Consider the following 27951-nt stretch of genomic DNA (forward strand, 5'->3'; position numbering starts at 1 on the left):
TTAGAAAATTCCGAAAAACATAAGATAGTCAGAATTTGACTCAGAAGACTCCCTTTGAAGCAGTCGACAAGAACTATGCTAGATGAAATTACACTGAACTGTTTTTTTTTTTTTTTTAACTAATGTAACAATTCTAACTATAAATGTTATAAAATATTGAACAAATTTTACTATAAATAGAGAATTACTGTATATAAAACCTATCTTAATTTTCGCTTGACTTTTGTCAAGTGTAAATGTATCAAAAGTGTCAAAAAAGGCTCACATAATTTGTGATATATATTTTCCTCATCGGGAAACAAAACAAAATCAACAATGGAAGAAAACTTACTAAGAACGAAGTAAATTACATATTCATAATTATAAACTTTTTACATATTTTATGGATTGGGTCAACAAATCAAACTCAAATTGGCGTCGGAAATATAATTCACTCGAATCAGCAGTGGTTATAAACGTACAATGCCTACCAAACTGATTCTAAAACAGTAGGTAACTTCTAGTAGTGATATAAGAGGCAATGTAATCTAACTTTTACTATACATTTAAAAACTATCTAAGTTATCTTTTGACAAAAGTAGGCTTCTCAGAGCTGTGTATGTATTTATATTTTCATGAGCAAATTAAAATGACTACAAATATACTCTTTTTAACATATTGTCTTGATGGGTGGAAGAAGGCAAACTCAACATTGGCGTCGGAAATATAATTCACTCGAACCAGAAGTGCCCATACAGGTGCAAACCCTACAAAATTGCGTGCGATGCCGCGGGTAACTGCTAGTTAAATATTAATTAAATTTAAAACTTTAACTTAGTTTCAATCGATATTTTGTTTATGAAAAGGTGTTTACGAGGTAATAAGATTGAGATACTACACAGGTTAAATTGTTATCATTTAATTATCAAGTTTAGAAAATGATTGCTTTTTAATAATATAAAAATTATAATAAATAATGAGATCTTACAAACACTGCATCACTCCAGTCTACGTATCTAAAGGAAAGTTAGGCCAGACGGTATTCTCTATCCAGGGAATGTAGTTAGAGACTCTCGTGTAGACGCTAGGCTTGTTCCCGCCACAAGGCCTGCCGCCGAAGGAGGTGACACCTATTAGGCTGTACATGGCATGAGGTGTATCCAGGGCAACCTGAATTGGCCCGCCAGAATCACCCTGTTAACAGATAATTTCCAAATTAAAATGTTTTTATAGTTATTTATAACCCTTTTCAAGATTCAATGTTCACTGAAACACATCCAACATTGACGTAAATTACGATAGCACATACCTAGTTAATTACTGATTTTGTAAGGTTTAATGCGTTATTTCAAACATTTACGAATCACGTTGTGAAAAATGTAATTTTAAGATTTTTATAATCATGCCGTAAGAAGTGTTTTATGTGAAGCATATACCTGGTTGAAATATTAATGTAATTCTGATATCAAGTAATAGGTAAATATCTATAACAGATAGTTCTATAGTAAAGAATCATAAATATCTTAATTGTTTTGTATAGATATTTGTATTGAGATAGGTATTTATAGAAACGTTACCTAAATTTAACAGTGGTCATGGAAACAAGTTTTCACAGAAAATATATAATATACGGCAAATTTAACACTCATTTATAACATTTAGAATAGCATAGTGATCTTTAATATGACACTGCCATATGCGTTCGGAAACAGATACGAGTATAGTAGCTTTATATATCGCGCTGCCATCCTCGTCTGTTCGGCGAATAGATGCCTCCAAGTAACACCTCACGGCCCATGTGTTTTAAAATAAGTAAAATATTATAAATATCTTCATTATACTGTATGGAGATAGTTACGTAACACTGCAAGCTGCATTGTAATGATCCCAACATCGTTTGCAGAAAATCATGTTTAAGTTTAAATTTCTCTAGGTATTCGTAGGAGGTTAACTCGCTGGCTTTAATTTTTGAATACTTTCCAAAACAAAAGATTTTTCATTTTAAAATTTTTAGAAATACTATTTTCTAACCCCCTTCCTCTACGAAGGGAGAGTTCAATTGATTTGTTTATATGCGCCTGAGTTAGTTGGATTAAGTTAGTTAGAATTCAATAATATTTTATGAAACTTGGTTTTAAAATTACTGAACTCCAACAAGAGATAGGATCTTCATTAACGGTAGTGGTGGAGAGTAATTGTTTTTTTTTCGCAGTTTAACTGCTTTAGCAGTATTGTTGGATAAACACATTTAAGGATATTATTGTCTGGAGATATAGCTCTTAAGGCTGAACATTTGAAATTTAGATGGTAAGATAATTCAATATTATATATTTTACCAAGCGATAGGCGTAAATAAAAAATGTCAATACACAGAGCTGTATCAGGTTGGCACTAAAGATCTCAGGGTTTTGTTTTATTATTTGTTTTCGTTTCTTGAGGACTGTGGTGGAAGCTAACCCATCGAAACGATCCATGGGATTGCACAGGAACTAGGCTTCAGACACCATTAAGTCTTAGAGGTTTTAAACGTAACATGAAGGTGAAAAAGCTCGTAAATGGGTGCCCCACTTCTTGAACGATCGACAGAAATTGAAACGTTTCAATTTCTGTTCTTCTTTGTTTCTGCGAAACCAAAAAGACAATTTTTTTTAGAATCTAATCGTGACTTACGATGAAATTTAGATCCTTTAAGATAACCAGAGACGTTCGGGCCAGTGTTTGGACGCCGACGAGCATCTCATGAATGTCCCAATAGTGAAAACCCATCAAATGAAGACTATGGTTACACTGTGGTGGTCCTGAAACCGGCGTGATCTACAAAAATTTTTTTGAACCTGGCAAAACCACTATATCAGAGTCCTACTGTGAGGAAATTGACGAAATGTATCAAAAATAGCGTCAGTAGCTCCACGACAACTTCCATCCGCACGTTGCATAAATCACCGTCTGAAAATTAAATGAATTGAACGTCGAAGGTCTGCCTCACCCACCATACTCCTCAACCAACTCACCAAACTACTACCACCACCTACCACCTTTTCAACCACTTCGATAACTTTCTTACCGGTAGAATCTACGTTAATCGGAACTAGGCAAAAGCGGCTTTCGACGATTTCATCAAATCCCGTGCATCAAATGTTTACGATAACGGAATCGAATGACTTGTAACAAGTTGGAAAACTGTGGTGATTCTGGTGGGGCTTATTTCGATTGAATAGAGTCAGTATTCCTGAATTAATGCCTGAAATTTACCTATTAAAACCCCGAGAAACTTTGTACAAACCTAATATTTCGAAATAATCAGTGTTATGCAATAGCCTATGCACTCCAATTTTCGGTTGTACAATTTCTTTCGGAATGGACAAATCTTACTGTCAACAAAAAAGCGTAACAGAATACTCGATCATTTTTGGTGAAAATGTCTTATCATTGTTGGAAACATTACCACAAAATGAAATTTTATTTGAAAGGAACTTAATATCCCCCAAAACCTTAGGATATACTCTAGAGTCGTTATCATTTCAAAGGTAAGTTACTGTTATACTTCATAAACTATGATAAACAATTAAAATTGTGGTAATCCGTGCAATGGTAAGTATGATATGCCAAAGAAATTACATTTGTTTGTTAGGCACAAAATAAAACAAAAGCATACGTACTATTGGCAAATTCAAGGTATAGAAGTTGCTGTTTCACCAATGCAAATCTTTTTTAACAGTTTGAATAAAAGGCTGTAGTCCTTGATTAATATAGTTAATAGGATACTTACATAACAATAATAGCAGATATTTTTGAATTTTTAGTTTTATGAAAAAACATATATCTAAGCTATTCTTGAATGATATATTAGTTTTTCTCTTATGTCTTATCACACATAATAATCATAAGATTTTAATAGCAAATTGTATAATGGGACGCACTTGCAATATTATCACATATAAAGACTTATGTGTCACTTATTCTACAAGTTAGAGACTATGGTATAAAACTATGGTATATGTTACAACAGAGCTCACCAGACAGGTGTCTGCACCGTTTATCGAGTCTCCAGCACAAAACTGGGAAGATACTTGTATACCGTCGCGTAATCTGGGACCAGCCTTGTAAGATGTCTCGCAGACAGTCTTTGCTTTAAGCTCCAGTTTCACTTTCTGTAGCACCTTACTGCCTTTCAGTACTGGACAAACATGCAATGTACCAATCAACAAAAATAATATGAAATACTATTATAAATAATAAATATCAATAAGTAGTACTGTGTAGCGTTTTTAAAGCTACATTGATTTATTTTTTTAATTAAAACTTAAATTAAATAAAAATTTTGGGATCGAAATATTGAGATTTAATTTTAGATTAGATTGTGAAAATTCAGGGTAAAAACGAACATGAAATCCTTTGGCAAGTTAGTACTGGTAGTTTTAAATTGTTAGGAAGGCAGGTTGACTGCCTTGAATTGATTAGAACTTGTCTTATTGCGAGTATTGTTCTCCTGGTTTGATACAGCTGGACCAATGAGAGAACACCACGGATGTCCTGCAAAGTTGATTGGAAAGGGAAGTATTTAAGCGCCCGCTCATAATTTTCGCCCTTTTTTGGTTATTTTCGTGAGTAAGTTGATTACAGTGCACCGTGTTTCTTAAATGTTTTTTCCGCGAGGGATTTTGAGGTAAGCACCAAATTTATTGTACGATTTATTGAAATAGTCTTCCTGATCTGATATTAAATTAATTTTGTTGTCTTTTTATAGGAAAAATTAAATTCATAGAAACTACAGAGCAATCTGAATAACATTCTCGAGGAACAATAGAGCATAATAGAATCATACAAGTTACATTTGGTTCAAGCTTGCAAGAAAAGTGAATTAAAATTGAACTTTGTTAACAACTTTAATTGAGATTTGGAAAAGTGGTAATTTATTAATATTTATCTGGAACTGTTTTATTTTGAATTATTAATTGCAAATTAATTGAACATTAATAAATGTTTGAGAGAGTTGTAATCTGAATTGCAGAGACTTGAAAGTTAAGATTCAACTAGTGTATAGAGAAGTTTAAATTTTTATGTTTTTGAATTTTGAGTGAACTTAGAAGTTAAATTTTTATTTTAGTTATTTCCAAGTGGTATTTGATTTTTATTTTAAAACTTTATTATTTTATTTTAGAAGAGAGCTCTGATTTTTAGTTGGATATATTTAATTAATATTTTTATTTCTTGCCAAAGGAATTTTTAAATTTACCTAAAGGTTTGTCAATTCTTTGTGGAAAATAGAGTGATAAAAATTCTGAAACGTTGAACTTATTAATTTGCCAGTTTAAAATAAATCCATTGTTTTATTTAGAGCTGTGATTTTTATTTTAGACAAACCAGATAATATTTAATAGTTAACAAATTTTGTAAAAAATTGTACTGAATATTCACTAGGAGCTTACTAATCAAAAAATATTTTATATCGTCTTGGATGTATTATTGATAATTTAAACATTAATACTCTGGAATATTAATACCTACAATCCAAGTCGTTATATACTGCTAATGAGTGTAATGTTCTATTCCTGAAGGAAACAGGATTTTTCTGGACATTTGCTATCGTTCAGTGAAAAATTTAGTAACACTACGTTACGAGATCTGCAATCCTATCTCTTCTTGAGGTAAATAACTAACCTAACACATAATTACAAACTAGGTTAAATAAACAATCATACCAGAGCGTTGTGACACGCGGAAGTCATAAATCACAACCATCATGTTGCGTGTCAACTTCACTAACTCTAAAAAATACACTTAATAAAAAACTAAACATAACACTAATTATTAAAACTAAACTACAGCATACAGGTCACAATAGGTCTGCAATCGTCAACCAACCACCTACGATCGTTCTGGTATGATATGTTTATTTTAACCTAGTTTGAAATTATAGGTTAGGTTAGTTATATACCTGAAGAAGAGATCGGATTGCAGATATCGAAACGTAGCTTTATTAATTTTTTGTATAAACAAAATAAAAAACATTTATAAAAATTATAGAAAAGGTTTATGGCTAAGAAATCAATAAATGAAATTAATACCTTCAGGAATGCGTAATATTTCCTTTTTATCTCTTTTAAGATGCTAATCTGTATCGGAAAAATATCATATTTTTATCTTCAGAACTTTATATTTTAACTAGATTAAATAATCACAAAAACTCCCTCCTTTAAAGCCTTGTGGAGTAACAGATTATTCTCAAATTTTCTGCCTGCAGGGTTAAACATTGAAATTACTAACTAACTCAAATTAAAAAAACTCCAACCAAAAAATTGATTGTAACACCACCATCAATTTTCTACCTTTAATCAAATATATATATATATATGTGATTAAAGACTAAAATAATTGTAGACTAAAATTCTAATTTCTAATTAAAGACTAAAATCTGGAATTAAAGACCAGAAAACATAACACTACCTTTAAGTAGAGGTATGTTTTTTATATAAGATTTATGAAAACAACAAAAGTATTAGAACGGAATTAGAATGAAACTTCATGATTTATACCTTATATAAATCGGCGTGTTTTTTTTCTCGTACTTTACTTAAAGACCGTAGTGCCTTTAAAACGACGCACTATTGGATACAGACTGCACAGGCTATCGCTAGAGATAAGTCTTGTTCAAGTTGCAGACCATGCAGACCAAAGGATAGTACATGCATTATGATAATAATGATTAAATAAGATAATTATGAATTTATGGGAAATTTATGAAATGTTTCTTCTTCACTATTGGACGTTTTGGGGCGAAAGTTCTTCTGTATGCAACTGGTCTCAGAAGTTTTTAACATACATTATATCGTCTGCAGAAGTACAAACATATACATCGTCAACATCAGCCTATGGCATTGTAGATATTAATATGGCTCAATAGCATAAGATATTTACATTAATTTAGGGTCCATACGAACATGGATCGGGTGTTAACCAAGACTTTTTAATGAATGGATCAGATAGCTAGTGGATTCAGAAACTGAAGCAATGTAAAGGCCAGAGAATTCTAGATATCTGTGGCTCCTGACACCAGAGGTTCCTATTAGTCTGGACGATGACATTATAAGGACTGAGAGCTCCAGATATCTGTGGCTCCAGACACCAGAGGTTCCAAGTAGTCTGAGCCATGATATTACAAGGATTGGGAGTTCTAAGAGACACGAGGTTCAATATGCCAAAAGGTTTCATCGACCGTATTATAAAGAATAACCTTGAAGTCGATCTCATAAAGAGTAGATAGTGCCAGAGGGTAGGAGTATTTTTATAGCATTTAAGTGTTGACATTTATTGGTTATATAAAGAGGCAAAGCACCAGAATATATGCTTGTTTGGTTTACAGTGGCAGGAGCTCCTAAAATTCGAAGGCTCCGAAAGGAGATATTCACAACCAGGTTTCTACCAAAAGGCTTAGTAAATCAGTGACCCGCAGCTCATAATACGAGAAAAGAGCTGGAGTAACCTAAAGACTAGCATTACAAGAATGACTATGACAGTGATAGGCAGGGGAGCATACAGGAATCCATATTTTGTACCTACAAGTTTGAACAGTCTTATCCTTGTAATATGAGATACTAAGACAATTCTTTTGTTAACAAGTCTAAGTTGTTTATTGTCATAACCGAGAATAATCTGTACATTTAAAATTTTTTTTAAATATTGAATTAACTCACGCCATCCCATACTACCCCATCCGGTAGCGAGGGCAAAACCGTTACCACCGATCTTGCCTCCTGTGTGAAGACAGATGGGTCTGATGAACTCGTTCAGTTGTACTTCCCGTTCCAGTTTGTACAGAGAGATATCGTTATACGCAAAAGGACTTTGGTAGTCTGGATGGTCGATTCTCTCTATGATCTCGTAGTCTTCAGCCTTGGCTAGGCCGTGGTTTTCATCATTGTTGGTAGATACGTCATAATCTCCTAGTCGCACCCAACTGGCCAGTCCTCTGTGGAATTAAATTATTAATAATATGTTCAAACCTATAATTGTGGAATTTAATTGTGTCAACACTTGTGACTGTAACTTTTAAATTGTAATTGTAACTTGAAACATCTGTTAACATATACAGGGTGAGTTTTAAGTCCCTTCCCCCCTAATTTTATTTTTTTAAACCGTATAAGTTAGCAGGTTAAACTCCGTACATATTCGTTAGACCTAAATATCTGTTTTTCATGGGTTCATTGACTCTCCACCTCCAATGGGGACGGTCCACGAGGAGTAAGCCGAGATTCTTAAATGTAAGCATAGATTGATATGCACATCAAATTAAAGGTCTCTGTAAGTAGAATACAATGCCGCAAACCGGACCTCAAAAGGTTCATCCTAATGAAAATTACAGGGTGTTAAAATGTACAAAAAATAGTAATGTGCTATTATCTGCGTTTTAAATCGCGCAACTTTTTAAAAGTTCATTTCAAAACAATTTTTTCTATTGCTGTTTATTCTTTAAAAGAAACTTTATATTGTTTGTGTTTAATGATTTTAAGGGATCACTGGAAGTCCGAGATCTAGGAGTTAACTAAAGGGTTTAATAAGAAGTCGATCATGTGTTGTGTCGCCTTGTAAGTATTTTATTTAAAGAATTGTTGTATTACAAAGGTGTTAGACCCATTTATTTTTATTTCAACAGCGATTCCGGTTCTAACATTGTACGATTCCGATACTAGTAGGTTGTTACTTACCCTTTTATTGTAGTAGATGCTCAAACTGATTGCCTGTTACTTCCTGACAGTAGTATAGTCTGTTAACAAATTCACTCCTTACACGGGTTAGGATTTCTGGTGTTACCTTCCTCCTGCAGGCCTCAGTAATTCTGTTCCGAAGATCTTCCACACATGCGACTGGTGTACAATAAATCACAGACTTCAAGTGTCCCCCACAAAAAAAATCCAGTGGGTTCAAGTCAGGGAACCGTGCCGGCCATTCTATTGCCCACCGCGTCGTCCTACTCCACTTCTCACGAAAATGTACATTAAAGGTAACTACGAACATTAAGGGGAGCACTTCGTAAAAAATCTCAAAAATTACAATTTTTTTTTTTTTTTTTTTTTTATTAAAGTTTGGAATTTCCCGATAACAATGGTGGTATTAAATTTTTTTTATGATGACTAGAAGTGTCCGAAATATTTTTTTTTTAAATAGGCCTGCAGGCAGTTTCGGGCCTGTAGCAGTCACACTTTGAATGGTGCTGTTATAGTACTACTTCGTTGCAGTCATGTTCATGATTTGGTTGGCAGTGACAGTTGTTATGTCAACAACTTACACTAACCAACAAAACATCTGTTTTATAACCATTGCTTATAACCTAGGTAGCATACATGTTTTGGTTACTGACATTTCTGTTTTAAGGAGAGTGAAAATTACGTAAATGATTATGGTTTTTTGTGAGTTTAGTGGAGAGTTCTGAGTATTTTTTGTTATAAGTGTAGTGAATTTTATAATGCCACGTTCAAAGCCTGCTTTCAAGAAACGCGTTTTCAAAGGAAATCAACATAACCCTCCAACTAGTCCTAGCCTAGTTTTCTCAGGATCAAGTAACAATCGAGGTACCAATACTCCAAATGTGGATATAGGCCAAGACCTCAAAGTGCATCTTCTAAGAAGGTCAGTCCTTTTTTTGAAACAGTACCAATTGAAATGAAAATGATGATCTGAAAACTGTATAGTTAATATAGGATTGTTGAATGAGGCTTCTTAGTAACGTTTCAGTGTGTAAAAATTGCCATGGCCAACTTGTTTACAAAGTAAAACACATTGTAGGCCTAGCATCAAAAATTATAGTCAGCTGTTCTGATTGTGAAAACACTATTACTGTGACAAACTCTGAATTAGTCAGGCCTAACACTAATCAGAATGAAGCAAAGTCTGATAGGCCTAACACATTTTTTATGACCTAAATCTCTTCGTTTGGTTTATGCTATGCGTAACATAGGCAAAGGTAGAGTGGCTGCGGAGAAAATTTGCGCTTTTATGAATCTTACACCTCTCCGCCTTTGAGATATCATGAACATGAGCATTACTTGGGTTCAATTGCTGAGTTAGTGTGTAAGAAGTCAATGCAAAGTGCTGTGCAAGAAGCTGTATCGGATAATGATGGTTGCAGAGACCTCGCTATAGCTGCTGATGGCTCATGGCAGAAGCGGGTCACCTTTCACTAAATGGAGTGGTATCAGTGACCATCTTTATCAAACCGGTAAGGTCCTAGACATCGAGATTTTATCTAAATATTGCAGATGCACTAATAGACTAAACAAACACGCATGGTGATGGCTGTATCGCAAACTTTGAAGGTTCTAGTGGAGCCATGGAAGTTGCTGGAGCAGTCGCAATTTTTCAGCGCTCGCAGGCATTGTATGAGGCTCGTTACCTTGAATACCTTGGTGATGGAGACAGCAAGGCGTACTCCAGTGTATGCGAAGCCAAGCCCTATGGTGATACTGCCATAACAAAGATAGAATGCATAGGCCATGTCCAGAAACGGATGGGATCGAGATTAAAAAAATCTAAAAGCTAAGACTAAAAACACTCCCTGACGGCTCACGACTTGGCGGCAAGAACAAGCTAACAGATTCTGCCATTATCAGCTCCAAAAATACTACGGATTGGCAATTAGACGCAACACAAACTCTGTTGAAGACATGAAAAAAGCCATTTGGGCAGAGTTTTTCCATGTGATGTCTTCTAATGAAAAGGCCTCAACATGGACTATGTCCAGATGATGAAGAAACCTGGTGTAAGTACCGCAAAGCCGTAAAATCCAATGAAAACTATGATCATGGCAGCCATTTTCACTTGCCTGAAAACCTAATGACATTTTATTAAACCTATTTTTCAAGATCTAGCCAATCCAACTCTACTGGGCAAATGTACTAAGGGAAAAACTCAAAATCCCAATGAGTCCCTCAACAATGTCATTTGGACCTACATACCTAAAAGAACATTTGTGGAGATTAAAACTTTGAAATTTGGCATATATGAAGCTGTTACAGCTTTTAATGATGGCTACATTGGCAAATGCAAAGTATTTCAAGAAATAGGAGTGTCACCAGGGCAGCATTTTATTACAGCAATGAAAAAGCTTGACCGGCGGCGAATTTGGAAGGCAGAGAAAGCTCAAGAAGATATAGAGAAAAAAATTAGACAGAAGAAAAACTTACTAAAAAAGAAGTCTGGAGGATGAATATGAGGAGCAGGAAGGAGATCAGCCAGCCTATGCACCTGGAATGTACTGAAAAAGGTAATAAAGCAATTATTTTTTTCCGTTTTTTTGTGTTTTTTCCGAAAGTTGCGGTTTTTCAATACAAAAGTACATTTTTCTCAAAAACTACAAATGGTAGGAATATGGAATTTTTTTTTGTATGTTTGTAGCACTGTTTTACATATGTGGAACCACTAAAAACATCACATTTCACTGAGTTCAATATTTATATACATACATATACACATATTTATATAGGTTTTTGACAAGCGTTAAAACAAAAATATATAACTTTTAGGGTATAATGCCAAAAAAAATTTTTGGTTCCACGTGTTTCCCCTAGAAGCCCTCTTTAAATGAAAAAAAAGAATTATGAAGATACCTCAAGTAGTTCTTGAGATAAGTGTACCTATGTTAACATTACGAAGATAGGGCGAAGTGCTCCCCTTAACATCGTAGTGTGGAGGAGCACCGTCCTGCTGGTACCTTACTTCTTCTCGATTAAACTCCCCACCATTAGTGCAAATTGTATTTTCTATTAATGGATGAATATTATTTTGGAGCATATGTAAATAACGTTCTCCATTTAAATTTCCGTCAATAAACAGTGGTCCAATCACGTGGTTACCAAAGAGACCTGACCAAACATTTACTTTCTGGGGATACTGGGTATGATGTTCTCTGTGAACATGGGATTAGAGTTTATCCCAGTATCGGCAGTTGTGTCTATTCACTAAACCATTTACGTAAAATGTACTCTCATCACTAAAGCAGATATTATTTACGGTTGTTAGATTTGCTATAATTAGTCTATCCATAGTTTCACAGAACTGCAATCTTCTGTCCGGGTCATCTTCATTTAATGCGTGATGTAGCATAATTTTGTAGGGATGAAATTTGTGCTTCTTCAGGGTAGTTTATTTGCTTTGCGTTGTGATACCCCGATATTGTCTGCTATTTGTCTCGAAGAGGTTTGAAGATTTTCCACAACTGTACAAAGAACCATAAAATCAACTTCTTCTGACAAAGGAGGACGGCTTGAACGTTTTGCATCAGTAACGCTACCAGTCTCTCTAAATTATTGTTATTAACTGACTTAAATAGGTTTCTGCTAACAGGTCTTTCTGGATGGTTTTCATTAAATCGTCTCATTTTTTTCGTGGTAATTATTCCCAGAAGCGCCAAACATAAACACCATAGAACCGGAATCGCTGTTGAAATAAAAATAAATGGGTCTAAAACCTTTGTAAGACAACAATTCTTTAAATAAAATACTTTCAAGGCGACACAACACATGATCGACTTCTTATTAAATCCTTTAGTTAACTCCTAGATCTCGGACTTCCAGTGATCCCTTAAAATCATTAAACACAACAAAATAAAGTTTCTTTTAAAGAATAAAGAGCAATAGAAAAATTGTTTTGAAATGAACCTTTAAAAAGTTGCGCGATAAAACGCAGATAATAGCACATTACTATTTTTTGTACATTTTAACACCCTGTAAATTTTTATTAGGATGAACCTTTTGAGGTCCGGTTTGCGGCATTGTATTCTACTTACAGAGAACTTTAATTTGATGTGCATATCAATCTATGCTTACATTTAAGAATCTCGGCTTACTCCTCGTGGACCGTGGAGAGTGGAGAAGGAGAGTCAATGAACCCATGAAAAACAAGATATTTAGGTCTAACGAAATATGTACGGAGTTTAAACCTCCTAAACTTATACGGTTTAAAAAAAAGATAGGGGGGAAGGGACTTAAAACTCACCCTGTAGATGTCCTTAACCATTGGTGATGTTTTAATGTCTTTAATCGGTGTTAATTTTTATCTTATACGTTAAAAGAAAAAAGGTTGCTCCACCAAATTTGAAATCACTGTTTTCTTTTGCATACAAGATGAGTTATTGTTTCAATGTAATCTACTTCCAAATTATATTTTGTAAGCACTTAGACTAATTAAAAAGACAAGAAATGTAAAGCATTTACAAAGTATAAAAATCTCATTAACTCTTCAGTATTATATTAATTGGCGATTAAATCGGCCCAAGTGATGGCGATTGTCTGAAAATCGTTACTTTATTTTCACAAAAATGCTTAATGTGGACTTACACTAGAATGTTTCGAAAAGCAGTTTTAGAGTATTTACTAAATATATTAAAATTAGATATATACGTACGTAACTGAATCTGTAATCTTGCCATTATATATATATATATATATATATATATATATATATATATATATATATATATATATATATATATATATAGTATTTATATTAGTATTTCACTTATTTAAATGAAAAACAAAGATATAAAGCTTCGATATTTCGTGGGATTTGATACCCACATCTTTAGGAAGCAAAATATAAATATCAAGAGAACAAGAAACACAACAAATAAAAAGAAAATAACCAAAAATGTAAATACGCAACTAAAACATTCAAAAACCCAGCTGTTATATCATTAATGGGACAGAAGGAAATTTGGAAAAGTTAATCTTATCTTAAATTTAAACCATTTGGGTATTTCGATTTTAAAAGTAACTGATGGGTTTGTTCGAGATTTGCTTGATTTTAATATATTTAGATTTTCTTCAGGACAAGGGAATACCTTATTAATTCCTTTAAGGTCATAACACTCTTCAATTTTGTCTTTTTTGTGCTCTGCAGCATGTTTCGCTAATGGCTTCTCCTTGTCTTTATGGAAAATATCAAATCTGTGCCCTATTATTCTGACTCTAAGGTGGTTAGATGTTTGTCCAATGTACTGTTTGTTACAACATTTACAATTAATTTGGTAAATTACATTCTTAGAGTCACAGTTTACTTTGCCAATGATGGGATATGTTAAACATGTTACGCTACTTTTGAATTCCCTACAGTTTTTCATAATTTTGCAAGAACTGCTACGTGGTTTGTTGCACAGTTCACATCCATTAGTAACGGTTTGGTGTAATTTAGGTTGTAATTAGGTGTAATAAAGATAAGGATAACTGTGAAAAACAACTTTTTTGGCAGTTGTCTTCACTAATTATTAAGAAGCTCCCATGGGAGGGGTGCATTAGTGTATTAACCTCAACAAAGCCGCATGTAAAATGAATATCAGTATATCTGCAAGCATAAAACGCACCATTTTTATTTAACCACAAAATTTACACAAGAGATCAAAGTTTATGCTAATTTAAGTTTGCACATCAATAAGTACACAATTTGTTTTGAAAGTTTTTAATAACCGTGCATATATTGTTTCTAACAGTTGTTTGGTTTTCAACAACGGTATTATTATTATCTGATGACTTCTATGTGCGGACTACTATTCTTTACTCACTAAAATATTAAATTCAATAAGTTATAACATTGTAGACAATCTTTTTTCATTAAAAGAAATACATATTCTTATGAATCGGATACATATAAGTATTATAATAAACTATTTCACTGCAATTCTTTCATATGGTTAAAGAACGTAAATAGGTAAATTATTATAACTCACAATGATTACAAATTTTCATCAAATAAACGGCTTAATTTTTATATAGTTTTAAATTTCATCCATAAACCTCTTTATTTTTACTAATGCGGGTTTTTCTTAATATTTGGAGAAAGCAACTGTTATTGAGAAAAAAACACTGTTTTTCTCTCAGTTACCCTTGGGTCTATAATAAAACCCGATACAACGTTGGATTTACCGTGACACAAAACATTGATGATTGAAATCAAACTACTACACTGATGCAGCGTACTAAGCCCAGTACATTGCCTAATTTCACTAAACTCAGAAAATAAGGAAAGTTCATCAGCAAAAAACCAAAGGATAACGCACCGGATCTTCCCCATTAAAATTCACTTGACAGTAAATTTGCCTTCTGTAATTTAAACATTACTAAGGATTCCACACAGAAATCCACTTTAGAAAGGCTATTACTGACTATTCCTTAGGGAATTTTACACGAAATGTCATAAGAATATTTGGTAGTCGAATATTTTAGTTGATTTTGGTCTTCACTATCAATATTAAATTAATATAACCATGCAAATAAAGCCGTGGATAATGAAGAATATACAACCTATTATACATTCACCATAATTAATTACTGATTTTTTGTATTTTGTTTCGAAATAATTTCTTGCACTGACATAATTACAATTAGATTTAGATTTTAAAATCACATTTGCACATCGCTTACTGGATTCCACTGTCAGTGCAGTGGGCAGCGCTGATCACGAATTTCCTGCTGATCAAGCTGCCGCCACAGAGCCACTCGATAGAATCTTTCTCTCCGTAACCTATCAAAGCCTGAAACATTTCAATAAAAAGTCATTCATTTAAGCAACGGAAACAACGCGACATATTATGAACGTAACTGCAACTAATCTAACTATACTAATTATAAGCCTCCTGGATCCTCTCTGCGAAATACTTTCATAGGGTTTCTTGATCGTGATTTCTTAGCTTTCCAGGCTTATGCATTAGAATTGTATTCTTTAAATACAAAACTATACTGGGTTAACACAATTAAATTCATGAAACATTAAACCCTTACTGTAGAGAGCCTTCTCCAGTCAACACTTTATGTTAAACAAAAACTCTCCATAATACTCATGGTGTTGTACTTTAATACTGTATATTTGCGTAGTAAAAAAATAATTTAACGAACATGTATAAAAACTTAATAATAATCCATAATATAAAAAGCCATATTGAAAGTTCTGGACCTTCATAGATTACTTAAGCAACACCCTATAAGATGTTTTTCTGTTGACTGAAGTTGAATCTACACTGCGAGGTTTAAATATTAAAAGAATTTAATTGAGCCAGAACATTTTTGGAACAGTGTGAACCAGAAACATATATAATCGATTTTAAATATTGTAGTATAATTTTTTCTAATGTAGAATAATATTCGTGAATATATAAGGTGCTACACCTATGATAGAGAGGTAATAATAGGACTATAATATCTATAAGTGACAAATTATTATTCAGGAGCTACCTTCTTACATTATTTTGTAAGCAGGAAACCGATTACAAATCTGTTATTGCATCAAAAGAAATTGATAGTTGTTCCACAAAAACATGGGTGTAATCAGAAATTCACGTTCAAAATTCCTTCTTCTCACAAATTTGATTTTCTTTAAGACCATCTATCTCCACTATGAATCTATCTCCTATGATAAATTTTGTGGCTAATATTGTCGCTAGGTACATAATTAATTCTTTCCAAACCATCATAAAATCGTGGTATTTCAAGAGTTATTTTGTATTTATTCGGATTGCGTTTACAAAAGACATTAATGTCCGAAGAAAGTTAGAAATTCATTCTGGTTCATCCAACATATTCCAACGTTTCGAAAATAATCTTGATAAGCTTAACTCATGATTCCGTAACCTGCGAAAACTCTTTTAATAATAAATTGAATTGTGGGAGGAATAAAAATATATATTATATTCAAATATGGTGACTTCCATCAAGTCTGCAACGCAGAAAATGAAACATTAACTGATTATGCCTTAAGCGGTGAAAGCGGTTTTAATAATAAATTAAATTGTGGAAGGAATAAAAATTGTTTTTTTTTTATAACCAAACTAGGTGACTTCCATCAAGTATACAACGCTGAAAATGAAAATCTTTAACTCATCTATCTAACTAAAGTTAAACATAAAATTACCTCAAGCAAAGGCAATGTGCTGAACTTGTCACTAAATTTGAAAATTTTCAAAAAATTTTTAAACGGCTCTATACAGGGTGTCAATTAAGTCTGGAACCTCTTTTTTAATTTTTAAACCACACTATAAAAAAATACCAAAGTTCACACGTGCTTACTAGTGATAGTAACGCACATATCTGCCCAATTACCGACCGGATAATCCCTTTGGGGGACGGTGCACAAGGAGTCAGACAAAATTCTTAAATAGCAGCATAGGTCAAGTTTGGTATGAAATAAAGGTCTTACTTAGCAGAGTACAATGCTGCAAACCGGACTTCTAAGGGTGGATTCATTCAGTAGTTATAGCTATTTGAATTTTAAAACAATTGAACAATGTAAATTATTAAGTATTACAAGTAAAACACCAATTTTTAAGTACCTGTGATCAAAGTAAGTGTTCAAAATGTTCCCCTACCATCGTTTGGAAATGTCCTAGGTGGTTTTAAAAGCCATCCACTGCATTTTGAAGGTAGTCACGAGGAATATCTTGAGCTTCTTGGACTATGAGATTTCTTAGGTGCGCCAAATCTCGAGGCTTAGTACGATAAACTTTATCTTTGAGATATCCCCAAAGAAAAAAATCCAGCGGAGATAAATCAGGGGAACGAGCAGGCCACTCTACTGCACCATGTCTTCCAATCCATCTGTGAAGGAATATTGTATCCAAGTATTCTCTAACTAGGAGAGCAAAGTGTGGTGGCGCGCCATCTTGTTGGAAATAAATTCTTTGAAATTGTCGACCAAGAGCAGCTTGTAGTGCAGGAATTATCTCATTTTCCAGCATTGCTAGATACGAGTCACCATTTAAATTACCATTGATAAATAATGGGCCCATAATTTGATTTCCTATAATACCTGCCCAAACGTTAAGTTTCTGTGAATGCTGTGTATGACTCAATCTGCCACTTTCACATTCTAACAGTAGTTGTGTTATTGGTAATAATTATTGATTCCTGGCTTCGATTACTACATTGTCAGATGATGGGAGGGAAACATTTTGAACACTTACTTTGATCACAGGTACTTAAAAATTGGTGTTTACTTGTAATACTTAATAATTTACATTGTTCAGTTGTTTTAAAATTCAAATAGCTATAACTACTGAATGAATCCACCTTTTGAAGTCCGGTTTGCGGCATTGTACTCTGCTAAGTAAGACCTTTAATTTGATACCAAACTTTACCTATGCTGCTATTTAAGAATTTTGTCTGACTCCTTGTGGACCATCCCCCAAAGGGATTATCCGGTCGGTAATTGGGCAGATGTGTGCATTACTATCACCAGTAAGCACGTGTGAACTTTGGTAATTCTTTCTACTATTTTTCAAAAATTAAAAAAGAGGTTCCAGACTTAATTGACACCCTGTATAGAATTAAGAAGTAAGATTCCTGGTTAACCGTATGCTTTACATATAAATATAGACTAACTGAGTGACTGACTTGTACGAACCATGTGTGGATACTCCTGAGGTTGTGCGTCCTTTCCTTTGGTGGCTTTGTAAAAGACCGGAGTTTTGAAGGATACGTACTCTGCGTATTCCACGCATTCTGAAAGATTCATCCATCACTAACATATACATTGTAAACATATAAACATTTAAAAAGTTATTTCAATATCATTTATTCATGTATCTAATTTTTTATTCGTGATTATCTCTAGCATATTCTTCTCTGTGTCAGACACTGGTTCAAAACTATTTACTTCGTTAAGAAATTAATTGACCAGCTAAATTTTATGAGAAAACAAGCAGTGATAGATCTATTTATTTTCTCATCCTGCTACAAAACATCCATAAAATGAATGAAAAATTTACATAATTAAGAATCATAAACAATATAATTACACTTGGAAAAACTGACGTTACGAACTAAACGAAAACTTAACCATTTATATAGATTTTAAAATAACTTAATGTGACTTAAAAAGTAACTTAATACAACTTTTTTCAGTCCCCTTACATATCTAATCATTATAAGACTTGCAAATAGCAGAAGATAAACTTTAGGTCCCCACAACACTTGGCCTATTTGGAGGTTACAATTATTTAACATAAAATTATTAAATACAACGTCCAGATGGTGAAATAATGAACTTTTTATTGAATTTTTACCTGAATATTTTGACTATTTCTGCTTCGTTGCTTACTTGATGAATGAGAAATAGTTGAAATAGAAATAAGTATTAGAAAAAATTGTTGGTTTTATTTCTATGTATGTCTGAGAGCTTACATTTATTCAAGCAAAACAATAATGGAAAATACTTACGGTGAAGAATCGTAACTGTCATTCTAAATTTTAATTAGGAAGTCAAGGTGCTCCAAAGTTAGCAGCCACTCTCTAAGTCTTAAAATTTGGTTATTCTTTAAAATTGTTTGGTAATTTGTTGAAAATTCTTCGAGCAATAAAATTTAAAGTTCTCGTAAAGAAAGTAGAGTTTGTTTTGGAACTGTAAATTGATTCCTCTATCTTAATTTTACTTGTATTGTGTATTTTTTGTGTCATTTTACCACTCTTGCAAAGGAAAGTCTTTAGAACTTTATATACAAAAATGTATTTTAATGACAAAATTTTTATAACGAAAAATGGGGACGTGAATTTACTGTCTTTACATTACTTCATATTAATCTAACTGAATGTTTTTTTACATAAATACAAAAAATATAAACGTTGCTTGAATAAGAATTGTATGTATAATTATTGCTACAGTAAACACTGAAATAAAACATATTTAAGGCTGAAAATAATGGGAGTACGTTCAGAATAATCTCTTTTAATTAGCCAAGATTTCAATCTAAAGTAGTATTCTATACTCTATGTTCGTACACAGTGGTGTATCCTGAGTTTGAATTGAGTAGGGAATAAACTCACTATCTTATATTTCATTGTGGGAGGAAGATCGTGTTTCAATCTCCTCTTTTATCGCATATTAAGTATTTCAAGTATTTATTGTCTGGATCGTGAAAAAGTGTTGAATGGATTACAAAACAGTTTTTTCTACTTAATATTTCTCATCTCGCTTCGTTAATATTTTTGTCGTTATACACAGGAACACATATGACAAATGTTGGTATTAGGGTGAAACAATCTGTTATGGTTTTGATTTAACTTTATCGTGTTATAGCTACAATCTTCACAATAATTTTTATATAAACAGGAAAACATATAATTTTTTCATTCCATGAAGGATTATGAAATTTTGAAACAAAGCTCACAAATAATTGCTAAAGATAAGTATTTATACGAATTATGTTCAAAAGAAATTACCATTTGAAATGAACCCAGATCTTATAAAATATAAAAATTTCAATGAAATTATGCTTAACGAAATTATATTTTACAGATTTATTTGGAAACGCATTGCTTTTTTCAGTTATTGCTTAGATATATATTGTAGAAAATGGATATTATATGTGTTATATAGTTTTATATATATATATATATATATATATATATATATATATATATATATATATATATATATATATATATATATATATATATTTTCAACTTCAGTATTTTCAGCTTTGTTTTAAGATTTCTACCGAGAGTTCCTATAAATTCCTACAGTTTCATGTGGAACTATTTAAAAGGTTCATATTATTTAGGTTTCAATATTAAAAAGTATATGAATTGAAAAAATAAATTTAAGGCAGTTATTTTTATAAAATATTAATTTAACCAATTTTATTTTTTTCCTCTAGCAAGGACTCCTTAAATAACACCTATTGTTGTTAAAAAGAATAATAAATGCCATAGCAGCGTACTCTGTTTACTCTTATATCCTGGACTCGGAGGCGATGAAGAATTTGTCAGTGAGGCAGGGGGTGGAGGTAGCAGCTTAGAGATATCTAAAGGCTCGCAACAAACGATTGGCTCAGTAGTTTTGAAGTGACACTGTACATTTTTTATATTCTCCTGAAGGTTTTGTACAGCCATGGGGCAATTCATCACCGGCTTGCAGGTCCAGTTCTTCCCGTCGGACTGCTTGCAGACATCACCTGTTGAATTTAAAAATGGTAAATACTCTGCAATAAAGGGCACTGCTTAGGTTCTTATTTTTTCAAAGGTCACGGATAGCCTTGAGACAGTTTATCACCGTCTTGCAGGTCCAGTTCTTGGACTGCCTACAGATATCACCTGACATGCACCACAATTGTAATAATAATAATCAACCATAAGAAAGAAATGTATGCAATTAAGCTCTTGCATTACAATAAATATTTATACATGACATTGGTTTAAACTAACCACATTCACTAGCCAAATAAACAACATGGGTACTTGAGTTTTGAAGCATATTCAAAAGTTAACAAATTATGGATAAAATAACGACAATTATGTTTGTTTGGATGTAAGTTCGTATACAATTTTGGAACCATGACCACCACCCCCACGAATGCAATGGTGTGGTAGTGGTGGTGTTGGTAGGTGCAATGGTGGTGGTATTGCACATACCATTTTGTCCACGTTTTTTTTTTTTTAATTGAAAAATATGAGCAGTGCCAATATGTGGCAAAGATTTTCTCATTAACAGAGATGCTACATATTTTTATCTGTTCTTTTGATGTAAAAGAAATGGGACAGTTTTTTCACGATAAAATATTAAAAACATATTTATAACGACTTGGATTTTAGATATTAATATTCAGACATCCAAGACGACATAAAATATTTTTTACTAGTAAGCTCCGAGTGAATACTCAGTAAAATTTATTACTAGATTTTTAACTATTAAATATTATCTGGTTTCTCTTAAATAAAAATCACAGTTCTAAATTAAAATAATGGATTTATTTTACACTGGCAAATTAATAAGTTCAATGTTTAAGAATTCTCATCACTCTATTTTCCACAAAGAATTGACAAACCGTTTAGTAATTTTAAAAGGTCCTTTGGCAAGAAATAAAAATATTAATCAAATATATCAAACTAGAAATCAGAGCTCTCTTCTAATATAGAATAATAAATTTTTCAAATAAAAATCAAATACCACTTAGAAATAACTAAAATAAAAATGTTCACTTCTTAGTTCACTCAAAATTCAAAATCAAAAATCAAACTTCTCTTCCACTAGTTGTACCTTAACTTTCAATTCTTTGCGAATCTGATAAAACTCTCTCAAACAATAATTAATGTTCAATTAATTTCCAATTAATAATTCACAATAAAACAGTTCCAAGTTCTGATCTATTCAAGGCAGTGAACCGCCTTCCTAATAATTTTAAAATTACCAGCAGTAACTTGCCAAAGGATTACATATTCGTTTTTATCCTAACATCTCACAATTTAATTTAAAATTAAATCCCAATATTTCTTTCCAAAAATTTTCATTTAATTTAAGTTTTAATTAAAAGATTAGCCCATGTAGCTTTAAAAACGCTACAATATTCTATGAAAATGGCACTCAAACCCCCTAAAATATTAAAATACCTGATGGAAGAGAGTACTGATCACAACGCCATTGTGCTCAAAAAGAGTCTCAAATTCAATCTAATTGTGGCTTAGTTTATTTTGGTGGAAAACGTAAAGTAAAGCCAGAGTCAAACTCTCCTACAATTTCTTCATTAAAGTTAATATAAATAACAAATTTACATGGTTCTAAAAAATCTTAATTTTTAATACTAAAAAACTAAAGGATGTTTTAGTAATTTAGTCATAAACCATTTTAATTGGAGAGCAAGAGTAATCTGAAATTTTGATTATAAAATATTAGCTTTTATATAAAACAGTATTTTAATATTTATCATATCTTTATTTCATCTTGTAAATACTGAAAACCATATCTTTCAATGTCAGCATAAATGCCGTTATGGAGGATATCGCAGAGCGATTATAATCTTTTTATGATATTAATTATGTTAACAATGATATATCTTATAAATAAAAATGAATGTCGAAATGTGTTGGTAAGCGCTAAACTCGATAACGGGTGGACGGATTCGGTTAATTCTTTTTGTAAAATGTTCATTGAAATCCGAGGAAGGTTTTTATGAAGAAAAAGTTAAGAAAATATATCTGGAATATTTTGGAATTCAGGAAAAATTGTAGTTTGTACGTTTCATAATTAAAATTAAACTGGCACTAAACAGCTGTTGACAGCTATGGCTCAGCAAACTTTCTGAAACACCTGTTTACATTTAAATTTTATCAATAATAGGTAAACAGTGCTTGATCGGTAGTGTAATGCAGACAGTAAATAAAACATTAATATATAAATTTTTACTCCAGGGTGCGCCAGTGACGAATTATCTAATGCATTAAATACTGTTATAAAACTAATCTTAATGAACAAAGTTATGAATGTTTTCACATAAGTTACTTTAAACTGGTGGGTTTCCTTGACATTATGATATTACATTTTAACAATGGCTTATGGAAAAACAGAGAAAAGAATACTAACATGCCTCAACGATTCATTCTTTCCCTGGCTACAGTCCAAAAAACAAGTGTAACACAAAACTTTTATAACGATTATTTTGGAATGTTGCATAACCTTAATAAGGATTTTCCTCTTATACCGAAAGTACATAAGAAGTAGGTAGGACTTCCCCTAGGTCGTAATAGGCTTTTCAATCCTACTTATGAGTGTATTTTCTTCATCAGGACAAGGCAAACTCAACTATGTCAACACGGTTTTGACCAAAATAGATTTCCGAGAACTAGATAATCGAACATAAATATAATATTTTGATCGAGGCAACATGGCAAACTAAACTGTGACATAGTAGGTAAGTGAATTTAAACGGTCCTAAGTAGGCACTTTTTAACCGAAGTAGGCATCTCGGTCCTACATAAGTATATATATTTTTTCTTCGTCAAAACAACAAGGCAAACTCTAATATGGTACTGGAAATATCTTAGACCATGACAAGGACTGGAAATATACGCTTTTTGATCAAAGTAAGTTTCCGAGACCTGTGTGATCCGAGATTTGTGTTTTCTAGATCGGGATGACAAGGCAGATTCAGCTGTGACGTTATGTATATAATTAATTAGAACCAGATATGCTCCAACACATGCCAAACATGAGATATTAATTAAGTTAAACTCTGATACTATTTACCATGAACTTAAATAATATCTACCTGATGTATGCCTACTTACGTTTAAAAATTTTTATAGGACTCCCATCATATTACATCATAATTGCTTTTACTAAGTAATATAAGGACTTCGGTTGTAAAGATTGCGTGCAAAGCCGCGGATAACAGCGGAATGTTTGTGTGTTTGTCCTTTATAGACTCAGAAACTATTTGACCGATCATTATGAAAATTTGTATGTATATGTATTTTTCCACGTAGAAGGTTTATATGCTATGCCCATTGATGTAACTCACCAACAGGAGGCGCTGCAAAATATATAAGTTATCAAAGCGCCTACACATTGTAACCTACTATTACGAGATAGTTGTGTATAATAACCACATACTATGTGAAGGCGCTAAGTTTTTATGGATATTTGTCTTTCAAATGAATTTCTGTTTGGCCTTATAGCTTTAATGTTAGACCACTTTATTATTAAGTACATGTACGTGTACAATGGCTATAAACATACACTTTTGGCAGATTTTCTTGATAGTGTGAACAAGGTAAACTCTACATCGGCGTTGACAATATAATTCACTTGAACCAGAAGTGCTCATACACGAGCAAAGCTTACAAAAAGCGTGCGAAGCCGCGGGGAACAGCTAGTAGTTATTATAATATTAAATATTAAAATCTCATTGTAAGATACTGCGTTTAAGTTTACATATTAAAAAATCATGTCAATACTTTTCAAATAATTTGCAATCCTCGAGGTGAGGAATGGCCTTTTTTACGCCCACATTATTTGTAAAAGTGACAATTAATAAAGATTTTAATCCCTGCAGATTCCTAGATATTCGTTAAAGATTCGCTGACAAAACTTTGATCGGTAAAAAATACTTAAGTAATTATCGTACTTCATAAAATCTCAAACACAATATTTACTTTTACTTATAGCTTCAATAATCTTACTTTGGTGCATTTTAAATGAATTAAGAAACAGACATGCAGTGCACGACGAGCTAAATGAACCTTTTACAAAGTAATTGTGTTTTTGTATTGAATACGTTAATTTATGAATTTTAAACAATGAACGTATTTAATTTACTTTTATGTTTCCTTATGCAGTATATTATTTCAAAACAAGCTATGCTCTTGCTTATATCTACTTAAAATAATTAAAATGTTTATCGTAAGAAGTTTCTTATGGATGTTAATAATTGAAGCCGTGTTCTTGTGTAAAATGTGTTTATACTATATATAGTTTTACAAAGTAATCTACATGTTCTATATTAAGGTTTGTTTTTGCGAAAACACCCATACTTTGATCCATACATGATCATGGTTAGTGATTTAAAGTAATAAAAACTTGTATTATATTAGTATTTACTTAGTATTTACTTTACTTGTAACTTAGTATTTACGTTAGCATGAAATGTAACGCAGAATACATTTATATTTTTGTTTTTGAATTTTTATTAAAAGTAAGAAAGTGGTATTTTAGTCCAGAAATATACTTAAAGGGCATATTTCCATAGCGCTTTCCAATAACACAACAGTTAATTATTATGGGATCGATGTATGGATTACTTGATTTTCAGTTCACTTTTTTCAACATAAGTAACCAACAACATAAATAACACAATTATACACATAATAAATACACGCTTTGAATTTATGTTTATTATTATGCGCGCAATATCAAGAAAACTTTTATTATTTTCATTATAGGTTTATCGTAATAAATATTTCATAATAAGAATTAGTGGAAAATGTTTAATCCAAACAATTGTGTTATTTTAACGCAAATGACTAATTTTATATCATTTTATTTTTTACTGATTCTACAAAACACCAAAATGGTATGCGAAATTTCGGTGAAAGACTGTCACAACTGTGTATATTTCCATAATTTAAAAACTCCTAAAATCAAGGTTATACACATTTAACGTACTACTACAAAGGACAATGTATGAAATTGCAACTTCATAAATCACTTAATCTATTTTAAAAGTAAGAAGTTGGACAAAAACTGCTAACGTAAGAGTTTGTACTGCTAACGCTCCCTAATGAACAGTTTTTATAAACATTTTGATAAAATCAGCCGAACAAAATTTGCAATATCTTTTATAAATCCTGCAATTTTTTTCTTTCAGATCTCTTAAATATCGCACGACAGTTCATCAATAAACTGCAAAAAGAAATGCTTCAACCCTTTAAAGACTAGGACAAACGTACTAACCAAGTTCGGAATCCGGCAGCACCTCAGTCTCGCTGAGACACCAGAAGACGCACAGACACACCAGAACCGGTATTAGTCCTCTCGCCACCATGGCTGATACTGACATAACACAAGGCACATGTGTTGCGGCGCTACGGTCTGACTGTACTTTCCGTGTTCTCCCGCCAAAGTTTCAATTTTCCTCCCAACGGCTACGTCATAACTCGTCCCTCCTGCTAATGACCCGTTCATATTTCATACTGTTAATTACCCGCATGTTATTCGGTTAGAAAGTAACGATTTAAAAAATTAAATTGTAAAATATCTGTAGAAACTGTGTGTGCATGCTATTATTGGGAGTGCCGATGGCCGAGCGGTCTAAGTAGTTGGACTTTGGGTCTGAGTTAGAGATAGCGCAGGTTCAAATCCTGTCTGTGACCGTTGCACTTTTTATCAGTACCATCAACCTCGTACTGTATCGACTCTCACCCTGATTCTGTTTGATAAGATCCTCGCACAGGCCAGTGGCTCATGAGGACGGACAGAATAAGGCTTAAAAAAAAATGTTCAAATTATTTATTCAGCCTATCTACAAATTGTAATAGGGCACGTCTAGTGAAAACAACATTCAACTACAAAACTTAGCTGAGTGCAATAATTAGAGTTCGTGCAATAATTAGAGTCCGTGTACCAATAAATATCCACCAAGTCATGTACTAAATATATAAATAAAACTAAGATTCTTGCAGGTATTAAAATTAAATACTAGTCAACATTAAAAAAATACTACATTTAGGAAAATAAAGATTTAACTAAGAACTACAAACAGTGTGCATTAGTTCATGTCCCTGCAAATTAAGTTAATTTAGTTTATGGGAAAAGTATGGAATATAACTATAATCTTGATTTACAGTTGTGTATATTTTAAAATTTGACGATTGAAAGGCTTTGCTTAACCCATATGTGGAATAAAACAGAACTTTTGAAAAATAAATTATAAAAAACGCATTGTTTGCTTTTAAATGAGAACTGATGACTTTTAAACAAATACATTTACAATATAGAGAGGTTAGTATAATAAAATAAATAACAAGTATATTATCTTCTTTATTAGCAGAGATTATTTTCACGGATTTCAATCTACTGAAAAGAAATGAATCGCTAAATAGGTTGCTAAGCATTAATTAATTGCGGAGCGGCTGGACCAATTCAGCAAAATTTTAGAACAAATCGGAGAGAAAAATTAGAAGAGTTTTTAAGAATATTTAATAGTTCGGGAAAATAATTAAAATATATTCGACACGTAATCCAAAGTGAAATGACAATTAAGAACTGTTGAAACTTACAGCTGAAGTTTGGGAAAGATGTAGACAATTCGTTTACTTTTATTTTTTTAATATTAGAAATACAGTGCTTAATCGGTAATGTATTGTACATTTTAAAAGCATAGTTACTCTGTAATTTTTACTTTATATTGCATCAGTGACGAATGGACCAGCTAATGCATTGGACTGCTTGAAACATTGTTATAAAACCATCTTAATGATCAAAGCTGTGAATATTTTCACATAATCTTTGGTTGGCTCTCTTGTAATATTGTACGTACATTATTTCTACAGAAGTTTAGGAGTATCATAAGGATGGCACAATCTTCCCCTTTGATCGGAAGCAGAACACAAGCAACGGAAGTAGATAATTTTGAATCCAATTAGTCTTTTCATTCTAAGTTGGATCCCAAATCCCTAATGTGAATTTATTTTATTGGTCAATGGGACCACATAAACTCCAATTCCA

The 27951-nt window shown here is 32.4% G+C and overlaps 1 protein-coding gene across 1 annotated transcript; it reads right to left on the bottom strand.

Annotated features, from left to right (window-relative positions):
• Nucleotides 1-884: 884 nt before the first annotated feature.
• LOC124367619 (venom protease-like) lies at nucleotides 885-26528 on the bottom strand. Its single transcript, XM_046824582.1, has 7 exons — nucleotides 26179-26528; nucleotides 20675-20908; nucleotides 18361-18458; nucleotides 15390-15499; nucleotides 7674-7948; nucleotides 3996-4156; nucleotides 885-1173 (listed from the first exon to the last, which is right to left on the bottom strand). Exons 1-7 carry the CDS (start codon nucleotides 26282-26284, stop codon nucleotides 988-990), a joined length of 1170 nt encoding a protein of 389 aa, XP_046680538.1. The 5' UTR covers nucleotides 26285-26528; the 3' UTR covers nucleotides 885-987.
• Nucleotides 26529-27951: the final 1423 nt, after the last annotated feature.

The sequence above is a fragment of the Homalodisca vitripennis genome, chromosome 8 (assembly GCF_021130785.1).
Source record: "Homalodisca vitripennis isolate AUS2020 chromosome 8, UT_GWSS_2.1, whole genome shotgun sequence".
In the NCBI taxonomy this organism is placed as follows: domain Eukaryota; kingdom Metazoa; phylum Arthropoda; class Insecta; order Hemiptera; family Cicadellidae; genus Homalodisca; species Homalodisca vitripennis.

Excerpts from the sequence above, each read along its gene's own strand:
- LOC124367619 (XM_046824582.1), bottom strand. The coding sequence starts at position 26,284 with ATGTCAGTATCAGCCATGGTGGCGAGAGGACTAATACCGGTTCTGGTG. Across the intron at positions 20,909-26,178 it reads GCTGCCGGATTCCGAACTTG|GTGATGTCTGCAAGCAGTCC; the intron begins GTTAGTACGTTT and ends TAAATTCAACAG. Across the intron at positions 1,174-3,995 it reads ACGGTGCAGACACCTGTCTG|GGTGATTCTGGCGGGCCAAT; the intron begins GTGAGCTCTGTT and ends ATCTGTTAACAG.